The sequence below is a fragment of the Zingiber officinale genome, chromosome 9B (assembly GCF_018446385.1).
Source record: "Zingiber officinale cultivar Zhangliang chromosome 9B, Zo_v1.1, whole genome shotgun sequence".
NCBI lineage: Eukaryota > Viridiplantae > Streptophyta > Magnoliopsida > Zingiberales > Zingiberaceae > Zingiber > Zingiber officinale.
In genome coordinates this window covers 6896002-6918236 of record NC_056003.1, presented here as the reverse complement: position 1 = coordinate 6918236, position 22235 = coordinate 6896002, and the positions used below count along the sequence as shown (strand labels likewise).

The 22235-nt window shown below is 33.8% G+C and overlaps 1 protein-coding gene across 1 annotated transcript in view; it reads right to left on the bottom strand.

Moving 5' to 3' along the window:
• Positions 1–5080, bottom strand: part of LOC122024993 (protein PHYTOCHROME-DEPENDENT LATE-FLOWERING) — a 28944-nt gene extending 23864 nt beyond the window's left edge. Inside the window, exons 1-4 of the mRNA XM_042583746.1 lie at positions 4708–5080; positions 2221–2266; positions 2073–2137; positions 1903–1980 (exon numbers count right to left, since the gene is read on the bottom strand). Of these exons, the coding sequence (XP_042439680.1) occupies positions 1903–1980; positions 2073–2137; positions 2221–2266; positions 4708–4848 (330 nt within the window). The 5' untranslated portion in view covers positions 4849–5080. The remainder of the gene's footprint in view (positions 1–1902; positions 1981–2072; positions 2138–2220; positions 2267–4707) is intronic.
• Positions 5081–22235: the final 17155 nt, after the last annotated feature.

The window sequence follows — 22235 nt, the reverse complement described above, 5'->3', positions numbered from 1 at the left end:
AATCCACGGAATTATTTTGAAGGTTCCAGAAGGATCTGGCTAGGTATAATATGCAATAAACCTCTATTTCAAATAACATAATCCCACATTATTTTGAGGATTGGCTAACCTGCTCCTTGATCCACCTTAATGAGAACAACAACCACTCGATTTGATCAACCAAAGGGTAGGATTTAATGGACATTGTCCCATGTAAACCTTATGGCTTTGAGCCATACAGAATAATAGTGTCGGAAAAATAAGTCAAATAAGGTAACCATGTAAATTCTGATGGGTTCAAATGATGTAAATTTTGTTGTCAAGACTTGAATCATACCAAACGGTGTTTCGCGGTGATGCCCACAAGATGCCTACAAAGGACGAAGGCGGGCGGCAGGCAACGAGGAATGGCGACTCGCGGCAAGGGCGGCGAGAACCCTTTGTGCGAAGGATATTTTCACGGCAAGGAACAGTGTCTCAGCGAGGAACGACGTCTCAACAAGGGATGGCGACTCCCTGAAAAGGATGGCGTCTCGCGACTCACGAGGAAAAGGGAAAACCTAATCTAGGCGAGGGACGAGGGACGACGTCTCGACGAGGACGGCATCGCACTCAGGTGGGAAAAGCTCGCTCAACCCACAAAAACAAAAACCTAATTTTGGAGAAGGGAATACGTCGCGAGAGAGGAAAAGAAATATAAAAAAAAATTTTAAAAAAAACTGACTTGGCACTTACCACATCACAATCAAGGAAAAGAACGATAAAAGAAAAAAAATTAAAAAACCTAACTTGGCACCTACCACGTCACAGTCGCGCAAAGTCGCACATGGAACAGTGAGCAGCTTATAAGGATTGTGTGTGTGTGTGTATATTACAGCTTAGTTGTCACATTATAAATTCATTAGCTTGCTAGGAGTATCTGCTATATAATTGCTTCAATATTAGCAAATTAGTATCTAATTCATTCAACTACTTTATATTAATAAAATTATAGTATTTATTAAGTATAGTATTTATAATATATTTTAATTAATAATAAAATATTATTTATTATCTATTAGTAATTTTAAAGATATATATTTAGTTGAACAAAATAGATTATTGTTTTTATTAAATAACAATAGTAGTAATATTATATTGTTAGCCTAATAATAAATCACTGATAACATGACCAATCTAATTAATTACATCTGTTATTCATTATTTATATTGTGTTATGATGCTATTCCATACATAACATGTATCCTAATGTGTTCAATATGATTCGAATGAATGAAGATGTGTTAGTGTATTGTGCAAACCTCTCAATACAATCTATAAATCTGTTTAATTTTACTTCTTTTGACTACAACTACAACAAACGAAATGACATGTTTAGGAAGGCAGTCCATACTAATTAAAAATATTTTTTATTTGTGGCATTTTCAGTCAAATTTTCCACAATTTTCATATCTTTTGAATAGTTTTCATCTTTCAAGACATTTATTTTCAAGAAAGAAACTGAGAAAAGAAAATGAAACACATTTGCGAGATTTAAATGGCTCCTCTCAAATGAATGTCTAGGAAATACTTTAGATCATATCCCAAAATTTGAAATTTGCAGAAATAAAGAAATGAAAATGAGTTATCTATCCAGAATATTAGGTTGCATGCTAGATAAAACAGACAAGTAGGTGGGCTTGTGTTTTAGCCCAAGCCAACAGTAGAGTAGCTTTTGTCCTTGTATGATTGCATTTATGCTGCAATTTGTAAACCAAAAAACTCACATCAACAAAATGTCATTTGGTCAATCTTGATAAAATCTGGGCTTCATGTTCATAAAGTAATTGAATAGAAAATATTGCACTAATCTCTGCTAGATCAAAATAATGTCCATATGCAAACAAAGCAGAAAGGAATGAAAAAACCATTGTTCATACATACAGAAAATAAGGTCTCGGATGCTCTATCATATGGATGTAATGACTTTGCATCCTGAAGCAGAGTCTGACAATTCTCAATCTGACAATATCAAATTATATCAGGATAATATCACACTAAAACAGAGAGATTAGCATGGTGTTTCTTTAGATTTATTTCTCATATTAGCAAACCTCAGTAGGCTTTCCAATGGAGTATCCATCCTGATAAAGGTTCAAGATAAAGGACACCTCATGTTCTGCCAAAGAATTAAAATATACAAGGAAAAAAAATTAATTGAATAATTTTTATTTCTGAACTGAAACTACATATAATATATACCAGGCAATAAATTATTGATGCCATTTGCAGCCTCAACTATTCCAATCTGCATAGTCACATTACAAAAAATTAGAATATTAAGGATAAATTAAAGCACTCCCCCAAAAGGAGTAAGGCAAGATCAACACACTGTTTTTAGTAACAGAATTGTATCCTGATATGCTTACAAACCTTTACAAGCTTGGCAAAACATTAAAAAAAAATGGAAGCTACATGTGACGGATGAACATAGTGACTAAAAGCAAGGGTATAGGATCTGAAATTTTCCAACATAGACACAAAACAGGCTGTCTTAGAAAATTGGTATTTGCTTCTCAAGTGAGAAATGTAGCTCAAATAGTATATAGAGCCTAACTCCCCCACTAAACCTCGTTAGTTAGTAGACACACTTAATATATCATAAAAAATTTACTCCATGTGAGATGTAGGATAATCTACCACGAATAAATTGTGAAATTTACGCAATAGAAAATTTAGTAACAAATAAAACATAAAAAAATAGATATTAATAAAAGTTGTGGCAAGTTATTATGATTTCAAAAACTATAAGAATGATAGTACCATGAAAAATATCAAACAAAGCGTGAGTGTCAATCATTTGAGGTCATCTATACATCTTATCTAGTTGTTGAATTTTACATAATGTTTTTTTACTAATTTATAGATCATGTCACTTTTAATAGAGTTAGGTAGAGAATTCATTGGTTTCTCTGTTCCTCTAACCTTCAAACTTAATTGATTCAACCTGACTAATTGTAAAATTTATTGAACAGTTTAGGGTGTATCAGTATTTTTGTATAATTTCTCGCTATATATAACCCACCATAAATTTTGTGTTCTCATCTCTACTAACCTATCTTTTGTACGAGTTGTTTTTGAACACTTTAACCCATAAAATATAATTGTCCATACCACAATACATCAATTCTTTTTTATATCAAGGGACATATGATGATATTTTAATTACTCAGTTTTTATCCTATTAATAATCCCTCATTGATAATAAATTTAAGATATCAGAAACTTCTGCAGAAAATATTGTTCATCCAATTTAACTATCCCGCCACTTCTTTGGTAAAGATTTTATTTTCAGGCAAAACAGAAAGTTAGCAAAGGGCTTCATATCCTCGGGGATTTAATGCCTTCAGTATGAACCACTGTCGGAGCCACATACTGCATCTCAAAACAAAAATATCAACTCCCTAGAAACCTATGCTGCAGCCAGTGCCAGAAAGCTAAGATAGAGAAAGGAAATTTAAGTACTTCAATATACAAGATGAGAATATAGAAGGCTTGAGATAAAAAAGTACAACATTATGATTGTTTCTTCGAAATCGTTTGAAAAATGTCAAACAGTTGCAGCATCTTTGCCAGCTTTAAAATACTTAATATAGCCTAATGTGTTTCTCCTTCAATGCCAATTTTTTTTTACGGAAGCAACTCATTGCCAAAAAGCCAAGATAGAGAGAGAAAATTCAATTCTTCAAAATGAGAAAATAGAAAAGCCTGATATAAAAAAAAAATACAACACCATGATCATGCCTTGGCTTTCATCTGCAAAATGTCAAATAGTTACAGCATTTTTGCCAACACTAAAGTTCTTAATATTGCTTGAAGTGTTCCTACTTCAACGTCAATTCTTTTACGGAAAGGCAAGCCTCCATTTCCGCAAAGACAAGTTTCAAACTCAGAATCTTAGCAACCAAGTCCAAAGCTTTCTAGAACCTTTGCTTCAATGACAGTGGTTTTGTATCGTGGATTTTTAATATTGAGGCGAAGCAGTATTTACTCCACTCAAAACGGACAAGTATATTTTTTTTTGTGTTATAGTTTTTTTATTGAGGTGAAGCAGTGTGACAAAAGCATGATATCCATCAAATTTAAATTAAATATACATAATAAATTTGGCAAATAATATATAGGTATTTGAATATGAGTAGCGTACTTGATATACAGTCTCAAACCAATCTCATATCGGTGACAGGGCATACCACTACACAGAAAACTATCTCATACCTGATAAACGGGGTATCTGAACCCAAATTAAGCGGGTCAGGTAGTCAGTCATGGGCACCAAAAAATCCTGCCGCACTGTCACCCCTAATTTCGATTTATCCAACACACGAAGAAGAGAAATGCAATGGAAAACTTCATCGCTCCGGATGACAGGGGAAGAAGAATTAGAAGGAACAGTTATCTACAAGAGATTAAAAATCACATTCCAGCATAAGAGCGAGCTGGAAAAAAAATCGTATGCCGTAGTGGAACTAAAACTCAGCATCCTGGGTCTTGTTGGAGTTAGACCAAGAAAATGCACAAGTAGTCGATATTACTAAGAAGATTGCTGAGCACAGAAGAAGCAAAATTTACGATTGAAGCCCAACAAGAACCAAACTTCAGACAATAATACTCCCCTACGCAAATCGATATCTTCCCACCAGCCATGCAATTAAGAGAATAGAAATACGATAGCAAAGAAAGCCTGACCTCACGGCTCGATCCAGCTCCGTCAAGGACATGCGAGCTCTCCTCAGAGCCCTCACTCGTTTGGTCGGCCTCCTCCGGCGCAAAGCTCGGTTTCGGATGATACCGCTTCCCGATCTTTGAAAGCTTGAAGGAGATCCCCATCTCCACGATTCGCCACCGCCACCCTTTCTATCGACGCGTGATCGGTGAAATCCGGCAGCGAGCCTAAACCTCGATGTACTAGTAAGGTCTTCAGAAGTCAAGGAGATCCTCGGCGCCACTTGCCGTCGGGCACTGAAGGAGATCCTTTCGGCCGCATCTCCCGTTAGGGGAGAAAATCGCCGAACCAGAGACGAGAGTACATGGGTGGCGTTCGCGTTTGGGTCGAGGTAGGGTGAGCGTTTTTGGTTTTTAGTTTGTATTTACTATTAAATACGTGCTGATTAATTTAATTTTTCAAACCCTGTGTATTATTCTATTTTCAATTTAAACATGGATAAATGTAAAATAAATATCATAAACGAGTTTATTTGATTTAATGAAAATAAAATCCAAACTTAATTTATAAGATTTGTAGAATCCAAAGTTCTTGAACTAATTAAATTTAAAAAAAAAAACAAACCTTGAGCTTCCGTGTGATTTATATTTATAGTAAAGTGGTGTGCAAAGAATTTACTTTCATGATTTTTTTTATAAGTAAATATTTTTATTTCAATCAGATATAATTGTGTAATGTTTACCTGGGCATCATATACATAGTGTTAGATCTAAATAGACGTTCAAAGTTACATCAATTAACACATAAATAATCTAACAAATTAAAAAAAAAACATACATTTTTAGAAATTCAAACAAGTAAATGAAACTTTGATATTTAATTCCAATTTGTTATTACTTATCCAATGACTCCAATCAAATAGCTGATTAAGTCAATTTGTAAGAGACCAAACTTATCGTGATCTCGAGATTGGTTCGGGTTTACTTAATAATTGATGTTTCTTAATTTAGAATTTTTTAATAATTAATAGAGTATGTTTTTTAGTTGGTATTAGATATTTAATTTTTTAAATTGATTAAGTTTAAAGATGACTGGTTCAATCCCTAAAAAATTTTCAGGGACTTTCATGATAGAATAGTATTATTAAAAAGTTTAATGCAGTAAATTATTGTTATTTTTTTTATGTTTACTCAGTTTTAATTTAATGAGAGTATAAATAATATATGCCTGCTTATCTAATTAGGAATACAATTGACCTCGATTTCATAAGTATTAATTAATTTATCTAATTAGTTCTATAATTCAATTATTATAAATATTATTATGATGGACTAAGAGAATTTCTTATGCTAATCTAAGGGCTACTAGCATAGTATTTTTAAAGAACTATTAAAACCTTAGTTTAAAAACAAATTTATTAATTTAGACACAATGATTTTCAAAAAACTACTTTTATTTACTTCTAATCATCTTTAAGTGTTAAAGTAAACAAAGAGTTCAAAAGCATCAATAATAAAGGATGATTAGTTAAATCATTTTTTCGCTCTTGTATAATCTTTGTATATCTCGGAGAGATTTTAAAGGTATATATTTTAGGATTGTTATTGTTACACGATTAAAAACAAAATTTATCGTTTAATAATTTTTAAATTATTTAACTGTCCATAAAATCAATATGCTAGAAGGTGATAAAAAAATGCATAATTTAAAATTCTAGCACCATTTAACAAGTTATGCAATCAATTTAATATTTTAAATTAAATATAAAGAAAGGGGCAACTCTGCATTGTAAGTGAGTACATGTTAAATCAATGAGTAACATTTATAAATAAATTAAATCCTGAAACTAAGGAATGTCATTTGTCACGACCTTCAACTTAAGAAGCTTAGGTAATTTATTGAAATATTTAGAATGTGTTTGGTTTGTGAATTTTTTATTTTCATTTTTTGAAAAATGCACGTTTCTAAAAAATAATATTTGATTTGTATTTTTCATGTCTATTTTCTAAAAAAATAGATAGCATTTTCTAGAAAAATAGAGAATGTCTAAAAGTCGTTTTCTATTTTATATAAAACACACGTTTTCCAAAAAATAAAAATGAAAAACACGTAAACACGCCCTTAAATTTTTAAATTTATTAAAAGGCTCATGTTACTTTATTATTTATTAAATAGTACATCTTTTTACAATATTTTTTCTATTCTACCCTCCTCTCCTGATAAATTTGATTACTTTTCTTTTTATTTTCTTTATCATTTTTCTCTTTTCTCTTTCCTCCTATTTAATTTATTTTCTTTCCTTTCTTTACAATGCTCTTCCTATGCATGCATATATGATAACATGAACTTAAAAATCCTCTTAAGAAGCTGATTCTTTAATCAATTCTTCTCTAAAAATGGGTACAATTGAAGCTCTCTAGATCCATGGATTTCGACCAAAACTTACTGATGGATTTAGAGAGTTTCGATTGCATCTATTTCAATTCTTGTGGATTTCTAGAGTTGCAAGGAGTTCAAATATACTATCCACTGTTTATTTTGACTTCTCGGAGGTGTTATTTCTGCGGCTACAAGAAGTTTAAATATGCTATCCATTATTTATTTTGACTTCTTAGGGATATTAAAATGTAATAAGGAAGAATCGCAAAAAATCTTCACGTTAGGCTCAATATGTATAACACATGGTTTGTAGAATCGCGATCCTATGCATGATCGATTTAAGATCAGGATCAGGATCAGATCGGTCAGAATCGGATTGTAAAATCATAGGATCCTAATAAAATCTCTTAAAATTTAATTTAGTATTTAATAGAATAATAAATTGATGAATGACTATAAATTAATTTGATATTTTATCAAAATTTTAATATTACTAATGATATTAATAACAATAATAAATTAATAATATATATATAATAAATAAATAAAATATATCTAGAATTTTTTAAATTGAAAAAAAAAAAAATATATATATATATATATATATAATGTAATAATTTTATTAGGGTTGGAAGGAGATTATTTAGATTATCCTATTTAAGACTAGAAATTTGTGTAAAATAATTAATTAAATTTTTAATTAAAACCTAATCTTTTTCACCTTATTGACTGTATCAATCTTTTTTATCCCCATTCCTCACCTGTGGCGATGTCAATGCTCTCCCTCAGTAGCGTATCCATGCTCTGTTGTCGTCGCCACCGCTTCCAGCCTTCCCGTTGCCGGTCAACACCTTCTGGCAATTGGAGAACAGCCTCCACTAGCCATCGAAGATAGTTCCTATCGTAAGAAATTAGCCTAAGTTTGTGCATCCCTTTGGTAAGCCACCGGTGGTGCCTCCTCCACTGTCGTTGCCCACAAACCCATCGACGAGGACGACTATACGTGGTTCCACTGACGAGGAAGTTTCATTGGAAGGAGAATCGTTTGCAACGTTAAACTCGTGTCAATCCTGCCTATTTTATATGATACCATCGATTTTATTCCGACTCGACTACAAAATCATTTCTCAGCCGACCCGAATCAATTTCCTACCTCCAGATCCTAGGAACGTATGATCTTACGATCCAAATCACGATTTTATAAATGTGGGGATAACATATTTGAACTCTTTGCAACCCTAGAAATCCATAGGAACTGAAATTTGTACAATTAGATATCTCTAGGTCCATTAGTGGGTTTCGATCGAAATCCACTAGGGATATAAATGAACCAAACGGTTCGCGAGTTATTCAGAGCTCGGTTCGATAAAAAACTCGTTCAAGTTCATTCGTTTATCTTATCGAGCCGAGCTCGAGCTCGATTTCGAGCTTGACAGTTTTATCGAGCCGAGCTCGAGCTCGAGTTTAAGGATATTCGACTCGTGAGCTCGCGAACATATTCGTTTGTAGGCTCACGAGCCAAAAAAACGAGCCTTAAAACTAGCTCTAAAACAAGCCAAAAATGAATTCTAAAACGAACCTTAAAACGAGCTTTAAAACGAACTAAAAAATGAGCTATAAAATGAGCCCGAGCTCGCTTAACGAATTAGGTTCGTTAACTATGATAATCGAGCTAATAACGAGTCGAGCTCGAACTGTTCGCGAGCTTGATAATTCCAAATCGAGTCGAGCTCGAGCCTTGTAATAAAAGTTCGATTCGAGCTCAAGCTGAGCTCGAGCCTGAATATAACTTAAACGAGCCGAACTGAGCTGAATATTAGGCTCGGTTCGGCTCGTTTACATCCCTAAAATCCACTAATGGACCTAGAGAGTTCCGATTGTATCTATTTTCAATTTCTGTGGATTTTTTAGGTTGCAAGGAGTTAGATGGTGCTATCTATTGCTTACTTTTGGCTTTCAAGGGTGTTAAAATGTTTTTAGAAGAATCAACATGCAAAACAGAGGGAAAAAAATAGGAGAGGAAAGAGAAGAGATGTTGCATGCATAGGAGAAAAGAGAAGAGAGAGAGATGGAGGAGAAAATAAAAAAAAATAGTCAAATTTGTCAGGAGGATAGAATAGGAAGAGCGCTGTAAAAATGTGTGCTTTTTGATAAATAACAAAGTAGCATACGTCTTTTGGTAAATTACCGAAGAAGCTTCAAAGCATTGCATATGTAGATATATTTACCTTCCTTTGTATTCATGGGCTTACACTAGGGAATCGCTAAAGTAACAGAGCAATCTTTTTTTCGAAGCATGTACCCTACCCCAGGACGTAGCACAAACAGTAGGCACATGATATCTTTGGCATAATGATTAGGGGTCAATTCTTAGGAATCGATGACCTGCGATTTACCTCACCATGTGCATAACACTTGTGTGTCTATATTTATGTCCCTCCATATCCATAGAGTCAACAATAAGGGGTCATTATGGCGACAGATTTACCTTTTTCAAAGCATGTGTCCTGCTCAAGGCGTAGCACAGACAATGAGCATATGATATCTCTCGCGTAATAGCCAGGGGTGATTCTCATGAACTATTGACTTGGTGTTTACCTCATCATACGCCTAATGCCTACATATTTGTATTTATCTCATTTTATATATGTAGGACTGATACTAGTGAATTGTTAAGGTAGTGGATCTATCTTTTTTCAAAGCATGTGCCCTTAAAGGTATAATAGCGGAATTAAATAGATAGAGATTTGTCACTTAAAATTGAGGGTCGAATTTCATGACTGACGGGATATAAATCCCTATACCCTAAATCACTCACCCTCATTTGTTTGTCTCCTCAATTACCATGATTCATCTCCTCTGTATTGTTCCTGGGGTGAGCTATCGAGGACGCTGGAATGAACGCTTCGCCTTTTTGCCACTTCAAAGCAATCATGATGCTGGGGGAAAAATCCTCTACTTCCTAGTAATGTAACAGTCGACTATAAACTGACTCTGTGATTTACCTCCCTTCATATAACCTATGGACAGACTATGAGGAATGTCTGGGATGAGCATAATCACCTTTTGCTACAATTCAAAATATCATGGTGTCTTTTGATTACAATGTTAGTGTTCGGGTTACAAGGTTATAAATAAAGTCTCACATTAAAAACATGGAAAAGATCATGAGTTTATAAGGGAACGATATTTCCATTAGTATAAGACATTTTGGATAGAGCCTAAAAATAAAATCATGAGGGTTTAGCCCCAAAGTGAACAATATCATGGAAGATTTAACTGTCGACTATAAACAAGAGTTATGGTCTAATCCAGATATGTAAGTAGAATATTGACCGCGAATAAAGGAAGTGGGGGCTTCTGTGTTGGTTAGACCGAGGGGCAGGAAGATTAGGTGAGTCGAGGATGCCTGTGATTCTTGGTTTGAGGGGGGAGGGGAATTGTTAAGATTGCAAGGTTACAAACAAAGTCTCAAAACACATGAAAAATATCATGGACTTATAAGAAAAAAAAATATCTTCATTAGTATAAGACCTTTTGGCTAGAGTCCAAAAATTAAATCATAAGGGCTTAGACCCAAAGTGGACAATATCATATCATTATTGAGATATCTAAATTCTTTAAATTTCTTCAGTCCTAATAATTAGGTCATCTATGATGGTTAAGATTTTATATGAGGTTTTTTATAATTTTTAATAGAAAAATAATTTGTAGAAGGAAAAATCTCAGGGAAAAGTTCAGGGATGGACACATAAAATTATGGACCCACAAAAGTGAAAATGATGAATCATGAATTTATATGCCTACCCTTGAGCTTTTCCCTTTGCATAACATTACTTTTTTTAATAATCATCTTAATGTCAAGTTAAAAACATAAAAATCTCATTCCTTTTTAAATAAAAAAAATTCCTATAATTTTTTTGCCCCTACATTATTAATTTTATTGTATATCATTAATTATTGGTAGGGACGTAAACAAGCCAAGTCGAGCCAGCTTTAAGGTGTTCAAATTTTTTTTTATAAGGTAATCGAGTCAAATCAAGATAAGCTTAAAATGAACCATGTTGTTAAAATATTTGTTTAAATTTGGCTTGATTTTTTTTAATAAATTTGAGTTTAGTTCATTTAAATGTTATCGAGCTCTAAATTTAAATTTGTTTTATTGTTTAAAACTTTTATAGTTTAAATTTGTTTGATTAGTTATTGAGCTTGATAATACAAATTTATTTGTTTATTTTAAAAGTTTATTTATTTTTTTGAAAATTTGATAAGAGTTTTATTGATGAATATAATTCACGAATATTGTTCACTAACTTTGTTCATGATCCAAGTGTAATTAGGACGTCACATGGATAAGGGAGGTTAGTAATCTTGTCGAGGTAGTGGTTAAAATTAAGGGAAAACTGAGTCAACTCTGACTCCTTGACGTCCTCGACTCCTTAGTGCCCTCGATTCCTTGGTACTTTCGACTCCATAGTGCCCCCGTCTCCTTGGTGCCCGCCCCTTTTGCGTCTTAAATAGGGATTCCAGACTATTTTAGGAAAAGAATAATATTCAGACGAATATAGGGATTTTTGACTATTTTATAAAAAGTATAATGATCGTGTGGATTTTAGGATTTTTGACTATTTTATGAAGAGGATAACGATCACATAGATATCGGGATTGTAAACTATTTCATGAAATGAATAACAAATTGCACTAATTTCAGAACACATAGGGAATATAGGAATAGACCATCACTTTATAAAGGTAACCTGCCCCTCTGAGCTCTTAGGTACACGTAAAAGAGCATCCAAAACCCTAGAGCAGCTCTTCTTTATTCTTCCTCCTCCACTGCCATTGAAATCGACTAGAGTGTTGGAGTGACTATATGTCGGGGAACCCCATGATCGTCATTCTAACTCTCTTGTTCCTTGGTCTTCTTCTATCCAAGCTCTAATGGATCTCCTTGCCAATCCTTGTCGTCGCTAGACGATTAGCAGCAAGTCAGCATATACACCAACTCACCGGTAGTTTTTTCATCGGCATTCCCAGGTAGGATCAGTTCATGAATGTTGTTCACAAACATTAAAGATCTTAACACGTATGTGTTCAAGGTTGCTCATTTAGTTAAATAAGTTTTTTAAACTCATTTATTTAATTGATCTTATGTATATTGAACAAATATAAACAATATCTTACCAAGCTAAACACTATATTTATTTGAGAAGCGTTCGATTCATTTATAACCCTAATTATTAACTCTACCTATATTACCAATTTTAAAATAAAAGAATAGATTTTAAATTTTGCTATCAATCTTAAATTATAAATCTTAAACTTTACATCTGGCTATTTTTTTTAACTTTTAAATTTCATAAATTTCTTTAAAAATCTTCCATGGAACATGCCCTTAAACTAATGACCAACAATCCATCTAAATGAATAAGCTTTAGGGCATCTCCAGTAGTCCTAGATATGAGATACCCTTGATGGATTATGACAAATGACAAAATGATGACAAAGCTACACTGATAACAAAGATGAAATTATAAAGTAAAATAAAAGAGAAAAAAACAATCGAAATGTGAATCCAATATCATTTAAAAAAGGAAAATGTTTTTTTTTTTATTTTTATCGAAAAACAAATCCTTCAATTGGGTATAGACCCGACCCCGGGTTGGCCCGAGTCGAGTCTAGCCCGGACCCAACCCGGGCCCGTAACCGGGTCGAAACGAAACTGGCCCGGTAAGTTGTGGGGTTGATTCCGATTATTTTGGTGCAAAATCAGCGAACCACCAGTTAACTGCCAGTTCGGCCCGCCAGTTCAACCATTTTGTTTTTGTTTTTTTTTAAACAGTTTGAATCTCCGATTAACCGCTGGTTCCTATCCGTTGGAACCGCCGGTAACCAGGTTAGGTATTTTTTCAACGATTAGAATCATTTGATCATTTTTTTATCAATGGCTATGATTTAGTGTCTGTTACTACCAAAACTCTATAAATATATAGCTCATTTTATCATTTTCGCACATATCTTCTCTACTCTTAATCTCAATTTCGTATTCTCTACGCGCTTTCGTTTCCAATTTTCAATTACAATGGAAGGAGGTCGCGGAGGTGCATTATCTCGAGCTCGGAAGGGAAAGGAAATAATGAATTTGTGGGAGGAGGACCCCAATATTCAATCCACCGATAATGAGATCAAACATCTTTCGAATCCGACACCTGAAAGTACCGATGTAATTGTTGGCATGAGAAGCATCCGACGATCGAACCTGTGTTTTGATTATGTCAAAATAACCAAAGTTAAGTTATCTTGTTATCTAACAAGGTTCAATGAGTTTGCAGGAAAATCCTAAGTGTACTTAGGCAAAAGTCCTAGTTACGGTTATGCATGTGGAAAACCCTAGGGGTGGTAAACCTAGGTCATAACGGGTGGTAACCTTAGGCGGAAAAGTCTTGGCGGGTCAAAGACTTCGGGCAAAAATCCTAGGGTCAGGGACTCTAGGTGGAAAGTCCTGGTGGTCGCGGACCAGGTGAAAAGATTGGACGGATCGTGGAGTGAACGTCCAGCAGAAAGTCATGGAGCCTCAAGCGCTGAGCAGAAAGTTCAGTCGGTCTGGAAGACCGAGCTGGCAACAGGTAAACTTTTCTGAGAGGAGTAAGTGAGGACGCGTTCCCCGGCGAGGGAACAGTAGTCGTCAGTTCGACCTAGAGTTTCGACGAAACTCAAAGTCAGAACCGGATAGTCAGAAGCTGTCATAATTTCATATTATATATATATTATCTTTGCTTGGACTAACTTTGTTTTACAGAAAAAAAAAAGGTGTTGGAGAAAGTTGGTTCGGGTGCCCGGAAGGGGTTCGGGCGCCCCGAGCTGGTCCGGGTGCCCGGAGTCGGTCCAGGCACCCAAAACCCAAAAGTTATCGCCAAGTTGATATGGCACGCGCGGAGTGGCCGAACCACATGGTCCAGGTGCCCGGAGGGGTTTCGGGCGCCCGGAACTGCCTATAAAAACAACCTCCACCAGAAGCTTCAGGACTACACAACGAATAACTTTCGCTTCTTCGAGCTGCTCAGAAAATGCCTCCTCGTTGCTCAAAAGCTGCTCCGACAACCATCACGCAGAAGATTTATATTTCCGAGTTGTTGGTATTCTTTAAAAGTTTTCTTATTACTTGTAATCAATCATTGTACTTGTACTTATTCCGGATTGATTAGTGATTGCCCATCGAAAACACTCTTACGTGCGGACCTTGGAGTATGAGTCGCTACAGGCTCTGAACCAAGTAAAATTTTAGTGTTTGTGTTGTGTGTTGTGTGCTTTCTTTTCCACTGCGTGTTTTACTTTGAGTTTTCCAAAATGAACGAAATAGCCACGAGCGCTATTCATCCCCTCCTCTCTAGCGCTTTCGATCCTACAATTGGTATTACCATATCAGAGCGGGGTCACTTCGAATTGATGAAACTACAATTCAAATAATTTTTTATGGTAGTTTTTAATTTTTTGGAGTCGATCGGAATTGGTAAAATTGCCACCTTCCCATATGTTTTTATTGCAATTGAAATTTTCCCTCGAAACTAGTACAACACCACTCGAGTTTGCACATTTATTTTTTAATCCCGCACTACTAATCCAAGACCAAGTCTTGGAACAAAGTTTCTTATTTTTTTTTGTACGAGATTTTACTTCTACAATGGCCCGCCAAGAAGGCTACAACACAACCTGCCCGCCTCTCTTCTCCGGCAAGGACTTCAGCTACTGGAAGGGCTGAATGGATTCTTACCTCCAAACCCAGTTCGAGATGTGGATGATCATCAAAATCGACATCTCACTCCCACTTGATAGCTCGGGAAAACCAGTATCATGCGAGAACTGGGACGCAAGTATAATAAAGAAGGTCGAGGCCAACGCCAAAGCAACGTATACTCTTCAATGTGGTCTAACAAAGGAAGAGCTGAACCGAGTTGGTCCATTCTCAAGCGCGAAAGAACTATGGGAGAAACTGATCGAGTTGCATGAAGGCACCTCCGATACGAAAGTAAGTAAGCGCGATCTAATTTTAGATAAGTTATATAACATAAAAAATGTAGGAAGGTGAGACGACTAGCCAACTTCACGCGTGGATACAAGATCTACCGAACAGACTCCATGGGATCGGATAAAAGATGGAGAATTGAGACATAATAAGGTACGCACTCAACGCCTTTTTGAGGAATACTTTGTGGGCATCCATGGTAGATGTTTACAAAGTATCCAAGGATCTTTCATCAATTAAATTAGATGAATTATTTTTCGAACTTGAATTGCACGAACAGACTAATGCATGTCCGGTCGAGAAAGGTATTTTTGTTAATTGCAGGTACAAGCAAAGCAAAGGAGGCTACAAAGAAGCATCAGATTAAACCTGAGTCCGAAGATGAACTGGACTCAGAAGATGACGATGATGAGATAGCAGCCGAACTCGTCAACCTAGTACGCAAACTCTACTAAAAGAAGAAGGGATTCACAAAGAAGGACATCAAAACGGTGATTCAATCCAAGAAGGTACAATCAAGTCCAAAAGTAAAGTTTGAGGTAACCTGCTACGGCTGCAACCAAAAGGGGCACATCAAAGCCAATTGTCCGAATCAAAAGGAAGCAAAGAAGCAAAGGAAGAAGAAAGCACTACAAGCAATATGAGATGAGTCTTCTTTAGAAGACTCTGATGAAGAACTCGAATAGACGAGTTTCCTCGCATTGACGGCCTGGGAACAACTCGAAGAATTAGAAACCGAGAGCGAATCAGAAACTGAGTCCGAGCGAAGCCACGGATCCATATCCGTTTATGAAGGGCCTAAACCCATTGTAAGTATTTATCAATTACGTAAACTGCATAATTTAGTTAGTTACCTTATGCGTAAATTAGTCAAATCTAACCTCTGAGTCAAGTCACTCCAAAAAGGAGGTAACAATCCTTAAGGAGGAGACTAAATTGAGTCCTTTAACCGAGTCAGTTCAAATTGAAAGTTCAAATCAAGTCCAATAACTTGAGGAAGAAAATTCCAATTTGAAAACTCAAGTTAAAGAACTCAAAGACACGTTGGAACGATTCACTTTGGGTTCCAAGAATCTTGATCTGATTCTTGGAAAATAGCGAGCTGTTTACAACTGATCCAGACTTGGATTTAAGGCTAAACATAAATTCAGATCTTATTTGTCTCTAGTAAAACACTCAAATAAAAACTTAGTCCAAACATGGGTCCCCAAGTCAAACTTGATTAATCAAGTTGAACTTGGTCAATATTGGATCCCCAAGGATCAGATTCATTATCTTGATACATCTTATCGAGGCTATGATCCAGGGAAAGCTAATAAAAAGATCATTTTTATCATAAAATATAATTATCTGATATTTGATTTACTGCTTTTTATTATTCATACTTAGACTAGGCTAGATAAGGACCTAGACATGATTTACACTTGACTAGTCAGACCTAGGGGTTTCAAAAGGGAAATTAAATGTTCAATTTCTTTGAAAAGTTTTGTCTATAAGTGGTGGATGATCCCATACCCAAGCAGGCCTAGTGTCTCGCCACAGCCTGGAAGCCAATCTTTGAAATGAATATTTAATGGACTGATTGTAAAACCTGAGTCTAATTCAAATGTAAATCAATCCTTAGATGATAATCTAAATTGAAAATTAAATTAACCATCTCACAAAACTATTAAGGTTACTTGATTGAAAATCTAGAAAAGGGTTAGATGGACCTAGGATTAAAGTAGTTAACCAAACACAAATTAATTAATTCAATTAAATTAACTTAATTAATTTCAAACAAATTTCAAAATGTTAATTATTTTCAAATCATAATTAAATTATAATTAATTTCGACATTATAATTAATTTCAAAATGTTAATTATTTATCATAATTAAATTATAATTATTTTAAATTATAATTAATTTCAGAATTATAATTTCAAGATCATAATTAATTTTAATAAAATTTAAAAATCATAATGATTTGATTATTAATTTTTCAAATCATAATTAAATTTTAAATTACTAATTCTTAAATTTTCAAAATCTTAATTATTTTTAAAAGATAATTTATTTTCAAATCATAATTGATATGTAAGTTTATAATTTCAAACCTAATTAATTCTCAATATATTTTTAAAATCTTCAAAATGTTAGTTATTGCCAAATGCTTAAACCTAATTAAACTTATATTTTAAAATTTGGAATTTAAACTCGATGAAAATTCAATCTTATATTTTAAATCTCAATTTCAATATTTTTAAATATTGATAAAATTAAAATAAACTTAACTCCGTCTCACACAAACTCATAAGTTGAACATGCTTGATAACATAAAATGAGTGGGATGGAAAATTAGGAAAATAAATAATAATCTTTATGCTTTTTGATTTACATGCTTGGAGTCTAGGATTTCCAAACTAAAACTATTTAATTAATTTTTTTTACATTAATTAAGGGGGAGTGAAAGAGGAAATTTAATTTTAAAACTATTCTTGAAAATACAAAAATTAAGTATTTAGTAAAGTATTTTTCAAAGAAAATTTTTACTTAGCCAAGTTTTTTTTTAATATTTTTAAATGCTAAGTGTTTATCAAAATCTAAGTACTTAATTAAGCTTTTATAATTTTTTTTTAAAGCTAAGTACTTAACTAAGTTTTGATCAATTTTTTTTTAAACTAAGATTTTATCAAATTTTTTTCAAGAAATTTTGTTTAAAGTTAAATATTTTATCAAAATCCTTTTAAAGCTAAAGTTTTTATCAAAATATTTTTAAAACTGAAGTTTTTTTTCACAATATTTTAAAAGCTAAAAGTATTTTTGGTATCAAATATTTTTTGAAAAGGCTAAGTACTTAACTTAGTTTTATCAAAAATTTTAAACTAAACTTTAATCAAAGCCCTTTTTAAGCGGAGTACTTTGAACCAAGTCTTTTTCAAAATCTTTATGAAGCTAAATTCTTATCAACTTCTTTTGAAAGCTAAGTATTTGACAAAATAATTATATTCAAAGCCAAAAATTAGCTATGTTATTCTTTTAGAAAAGTTAAGTATTTTCAAAGTATTTCTAAATTAGGTCAATCTATGTCAAAGCACTTATTTTCAAAAGCTAAGTTTAGCTAAGTTTTTTTTAAATGTTGACTCACTTTCAAATGCTTAAAAATTAGCTAAGTTTTTAAGTGTTACCCTTCAGGGGGAGCTTAAAGTTAAAAGAATAAATATTTTTTCTATGTAAAATAAACTTCTCTCTACTTAGTATTATTGTTTATTTATGTCAAAGGGGGAGAGAAAAATCAAAGTTAATAATTTAAATATAATTTTTATGAAAGGGGGAGCATAAGGAAGTTTTTTTCAAATCATTGTATTTATGCTCATGCTTAAATTCATTTATTATTTTGTTATATTTTACTTAACTTTGAACCGTGTTGCCATAATCAAAAGGGGGGATTGTTGGTGCTGGAAGCATCCGATGAATGGTGTAAATGAGCCAAGCCGCTCGTGAGCTATTCGAAGCTCGATTCGATAAAAGCTCGTTTGAGCTCGTTTAATGAGGCTCGTTAAGATAAACAAACCAAGCTTAAGCTTCACAATATTCGGCTCGTTAGCTCGTGAACATGTAAGCTCATAAATCAACTTTTAAATAAAAAATTAATAGTTTTGATATTGAATTTATAAATTTTACACTCTACTTATGAAAAACATAGACAAATATATTAAATTTATTTATTAGAATAAAATTATAAATTTTAACAAGAATATTATAATTTTTCAAAATATATAATTTAGTTTTTAATGAATATTTAAATTTATAATTTATATTTATCAAGCTCGTTTAGGCTCGATAAAAGCTCGAATAAGCTCGTGAGCCATGAATATATTCGTTAAATAAAGCTCGAGCTCGACTCGATTATAAACGAGCCAAACTCAAACATCTAAGAGTTCGGCTCGGCTCGGCTCGGCTCGATTACACCCCTACCGATGATCGAACCCGTGTTTTGATTATGTCAAAGGGACCAAAGTTAAGTTGTCTTGTTATCTAAAAAGGTTCAATGAGTTTGCAGGAAAGTCCTAAGTGTACTTAGGTAAAAGTCCTAATTACGGTTAGACAGGTAGAAAACCCTAGGGGGTGGTAACCCTAGGTCCTAGGGGGTAGTAACTCTAGGTGGAAAAGTCTTGGTGGGTTGAAGGCTTCGGGCAAAAACCCTAGGGTCAGGGACTCTAGGTGGAAAGTCCTGGTGGTCGTGGACCAGGTGAAAAGACTGGACGGCTCATGGAGCGAACATCCAGCAGAAAGTCCTGGAGCCTCGGGCGTTGAGCAGAAAGTCCAATCGGTCTGGAGGACCGAGCTGACAACATGTAAACTCTCTTGAAATGAGTAGGTGAGGACGTATTCCCCGGTGAGGGAACAGTAGGCGTCGATTCGACCTAGAGTTTCGATGAAACTCAAAGTCAGAATCGGGTAGTCAGAGGCTGTTATAATTTCATATTATATGTATATTATCTTTGTCTGGACTAATTTTGTTTTGCAGAAAAAAAGGTGCTGGAGAAAATTGGTCCGGGCGTCCGGAACTGGTTCGGGCGCCCCGAGCTGGTCCGAGCGCCTGGAGTCAGTCTAAGCGCCCAGAACCCAAAATTTATCGCCAAGCTGATGTGGCGCGTGTGGAGTAGCCAAGCCACGTGGTCTAGGCGCCCGGAGGGGTTCCGGGCGCCCGAAACTGCCTATAAAAGCAACATCGACCAGAAGCTTTAGAACTACACAATGAACGACTTTCGCTTCTTCGAGTTGCTCAGAAAACGCCTCCTCGATGCTCAAAAGTTGCTCTGATAACCATCGCGCTGAAGATTCATATTTCTGAGTTGTTGGTATTCTTTAAAAGTTTTCTTATTACTTGTAATCAATCTTTGTACTTGTACTTATTCCGGATTGATTAGTGATTGCCCATCGAAAACACTCTTAGATGCGGGCCTTGGAGTAGGAGTCGTCACAGACTTCGAACCAAGTAAAATCTTGGTGTTTACATTGTGTGTTTTCTTTTCCGCTGTGTGTTTTACTTTGAGTTTTCCTAAACGAACAAAATAGTCATGAGCGTTATTCACCCCCTCCCCTCTAGCGCTTCTGATCCTACAACAATTACTTCTAAGGTTCGGAAACTTCCTCCTCTAAATTCTTCTATTTTCACTAAACATTTTGAAAAGGTCTTCCGTCGAGAGAAATGTGTACAAAATATAAGTACTGCAATGCTTCCTACAAATTCCAAGCCAGCAGTGGCTATGGGTTGTTGAAACGATATGTAGAAATGAAGCACTCGACGGAATATGGACTCGATCGTTCTCAAACACAAATATCAATTTTTTTTTCAACTAGCGGTATAGTACTGATTCCATTTTATTTTTATATTCGGATAATAAATTAAGAGAATCATTAGCTAAATTTGTTTATGTAAAACATCTTTCTTTTAGTTTTGGATCTAAATGTACATTTGAAGACTTTTGTAAAGAATATCTTAATCCATGTGTTAAACGTGTTACTAGGACTACACTTACCCGTACAATTAAAAAATTAGTAAAATAAGGAAAAAAGAATTTAATTGATGAATTTAGTAAATTAGATAATAAAGTTTCTTTATGTTCCGAAGAGTGATAATTGGCAAACACATTCATATATGAGTGTGACTTGCCATTGGATTGATAACTCTTGGAACCTCTAAAAAAGATTGTTAGCTTATAGAGTTTTTGATGAATCACATAATGCTCATAACATAGCACAATTATTATGTTTAATTTTAGAAAAATATGGCTTAATTCATAAAATATTTTCAAATCATTAAATAATACTAGTTCCAATACCGCTTGTACAAATGATCTAAAATTTGTTTGTCAACTTATTATTGGCGGTTTATTTTTTCATATTCTATGACATGTTTTAAATTTATGTGTTTAAGATGATTTAAAAATTTTAGAAAGTTATATTAAACCAATTAGAATTGTAATTTCTTATTTATGATTCCATCCATCTATAATGAAATAATGGGGTAGGTTTTGTAAAACTAATGGAACGAGACCTAAAAAATTTTCACGTGATGTACCAACACGTTGAAATTCAACATACCAATTATTACAAGATTTATTTGAATATAAAGAATTATTATGTTCATTTTTTGCATAAAATACTAATACTAATATATATTTATTTTTACAACAATAGAATATTTGTAGTAGTATTTGTGAAAATTTAAAAGTATCTAATGATATAACTTAACAACTTTTCAGTGTTTCAATTAGTTTTAGAACATTTTTCTAATATAGTATTAGTTTTAAATGAGCATATTAATAATGAATATTTATCTGTTTGCATCTTGGTTATGAAAACTAAATGGGAAAAATATTTTTATTTTATTCCTGAAATTTATTTAATTGCATTTGCTTTAGATCGCAGATTTAAATTAGAAGTTTTACAATAAATATTAACTTTATATTATGACGTTTTAATTCCAATTAAAGATTCTTCTTCTCTTGATCTAGTTAATATTATATATAATGTTAGAATTTATTTATATGATATTTATAATCAATATTATGTAAAAAAATGGAATACAAATTAATTTGTCTGAAATGCAACAAACTACTAGTAGTAATTTAAAACTTACAAAAGCACAACTTTTATTAAAAGAACGGACAAAACATCCATGATGATCCTCAAGTTCCACACGGGAACTTGAGAATTATTTTACTTCTTTTGATTTTAATTAAACAGATAGCGAAAATTTTGATATCTTAAAGTGGTGGTCACAGAAGGCTCAAAGTTTTCTCGTCTCTTCATGATCGCCAAAGAAATTTTAACTTATCCAGTATCAACTGTTGTTGTGGAGCAGACGTTCAGTGCCAGCGATAATATATTAGATGAACGACGATCAACTTTGCATTGGTGCAATATTCCCTAGGTCAAGGTTGACCTGGTTGACTGAGCTTGGATTGGTTCAAGCTAGAGTCTTGATATTTGGGTTTCGATGTTTGACAATACATGTAGACAACACATGGAGATTGTAGGTGCGATTGTTCATATGGGGAGATTGTGAAGGAGAGTCAAGAATGTCAAGGTTGATTGGATACTTGACTGGAAAAACCTGGTGAGTGAAGCCAGGTGAAAGACCTAGTGAGTGAAGCTAG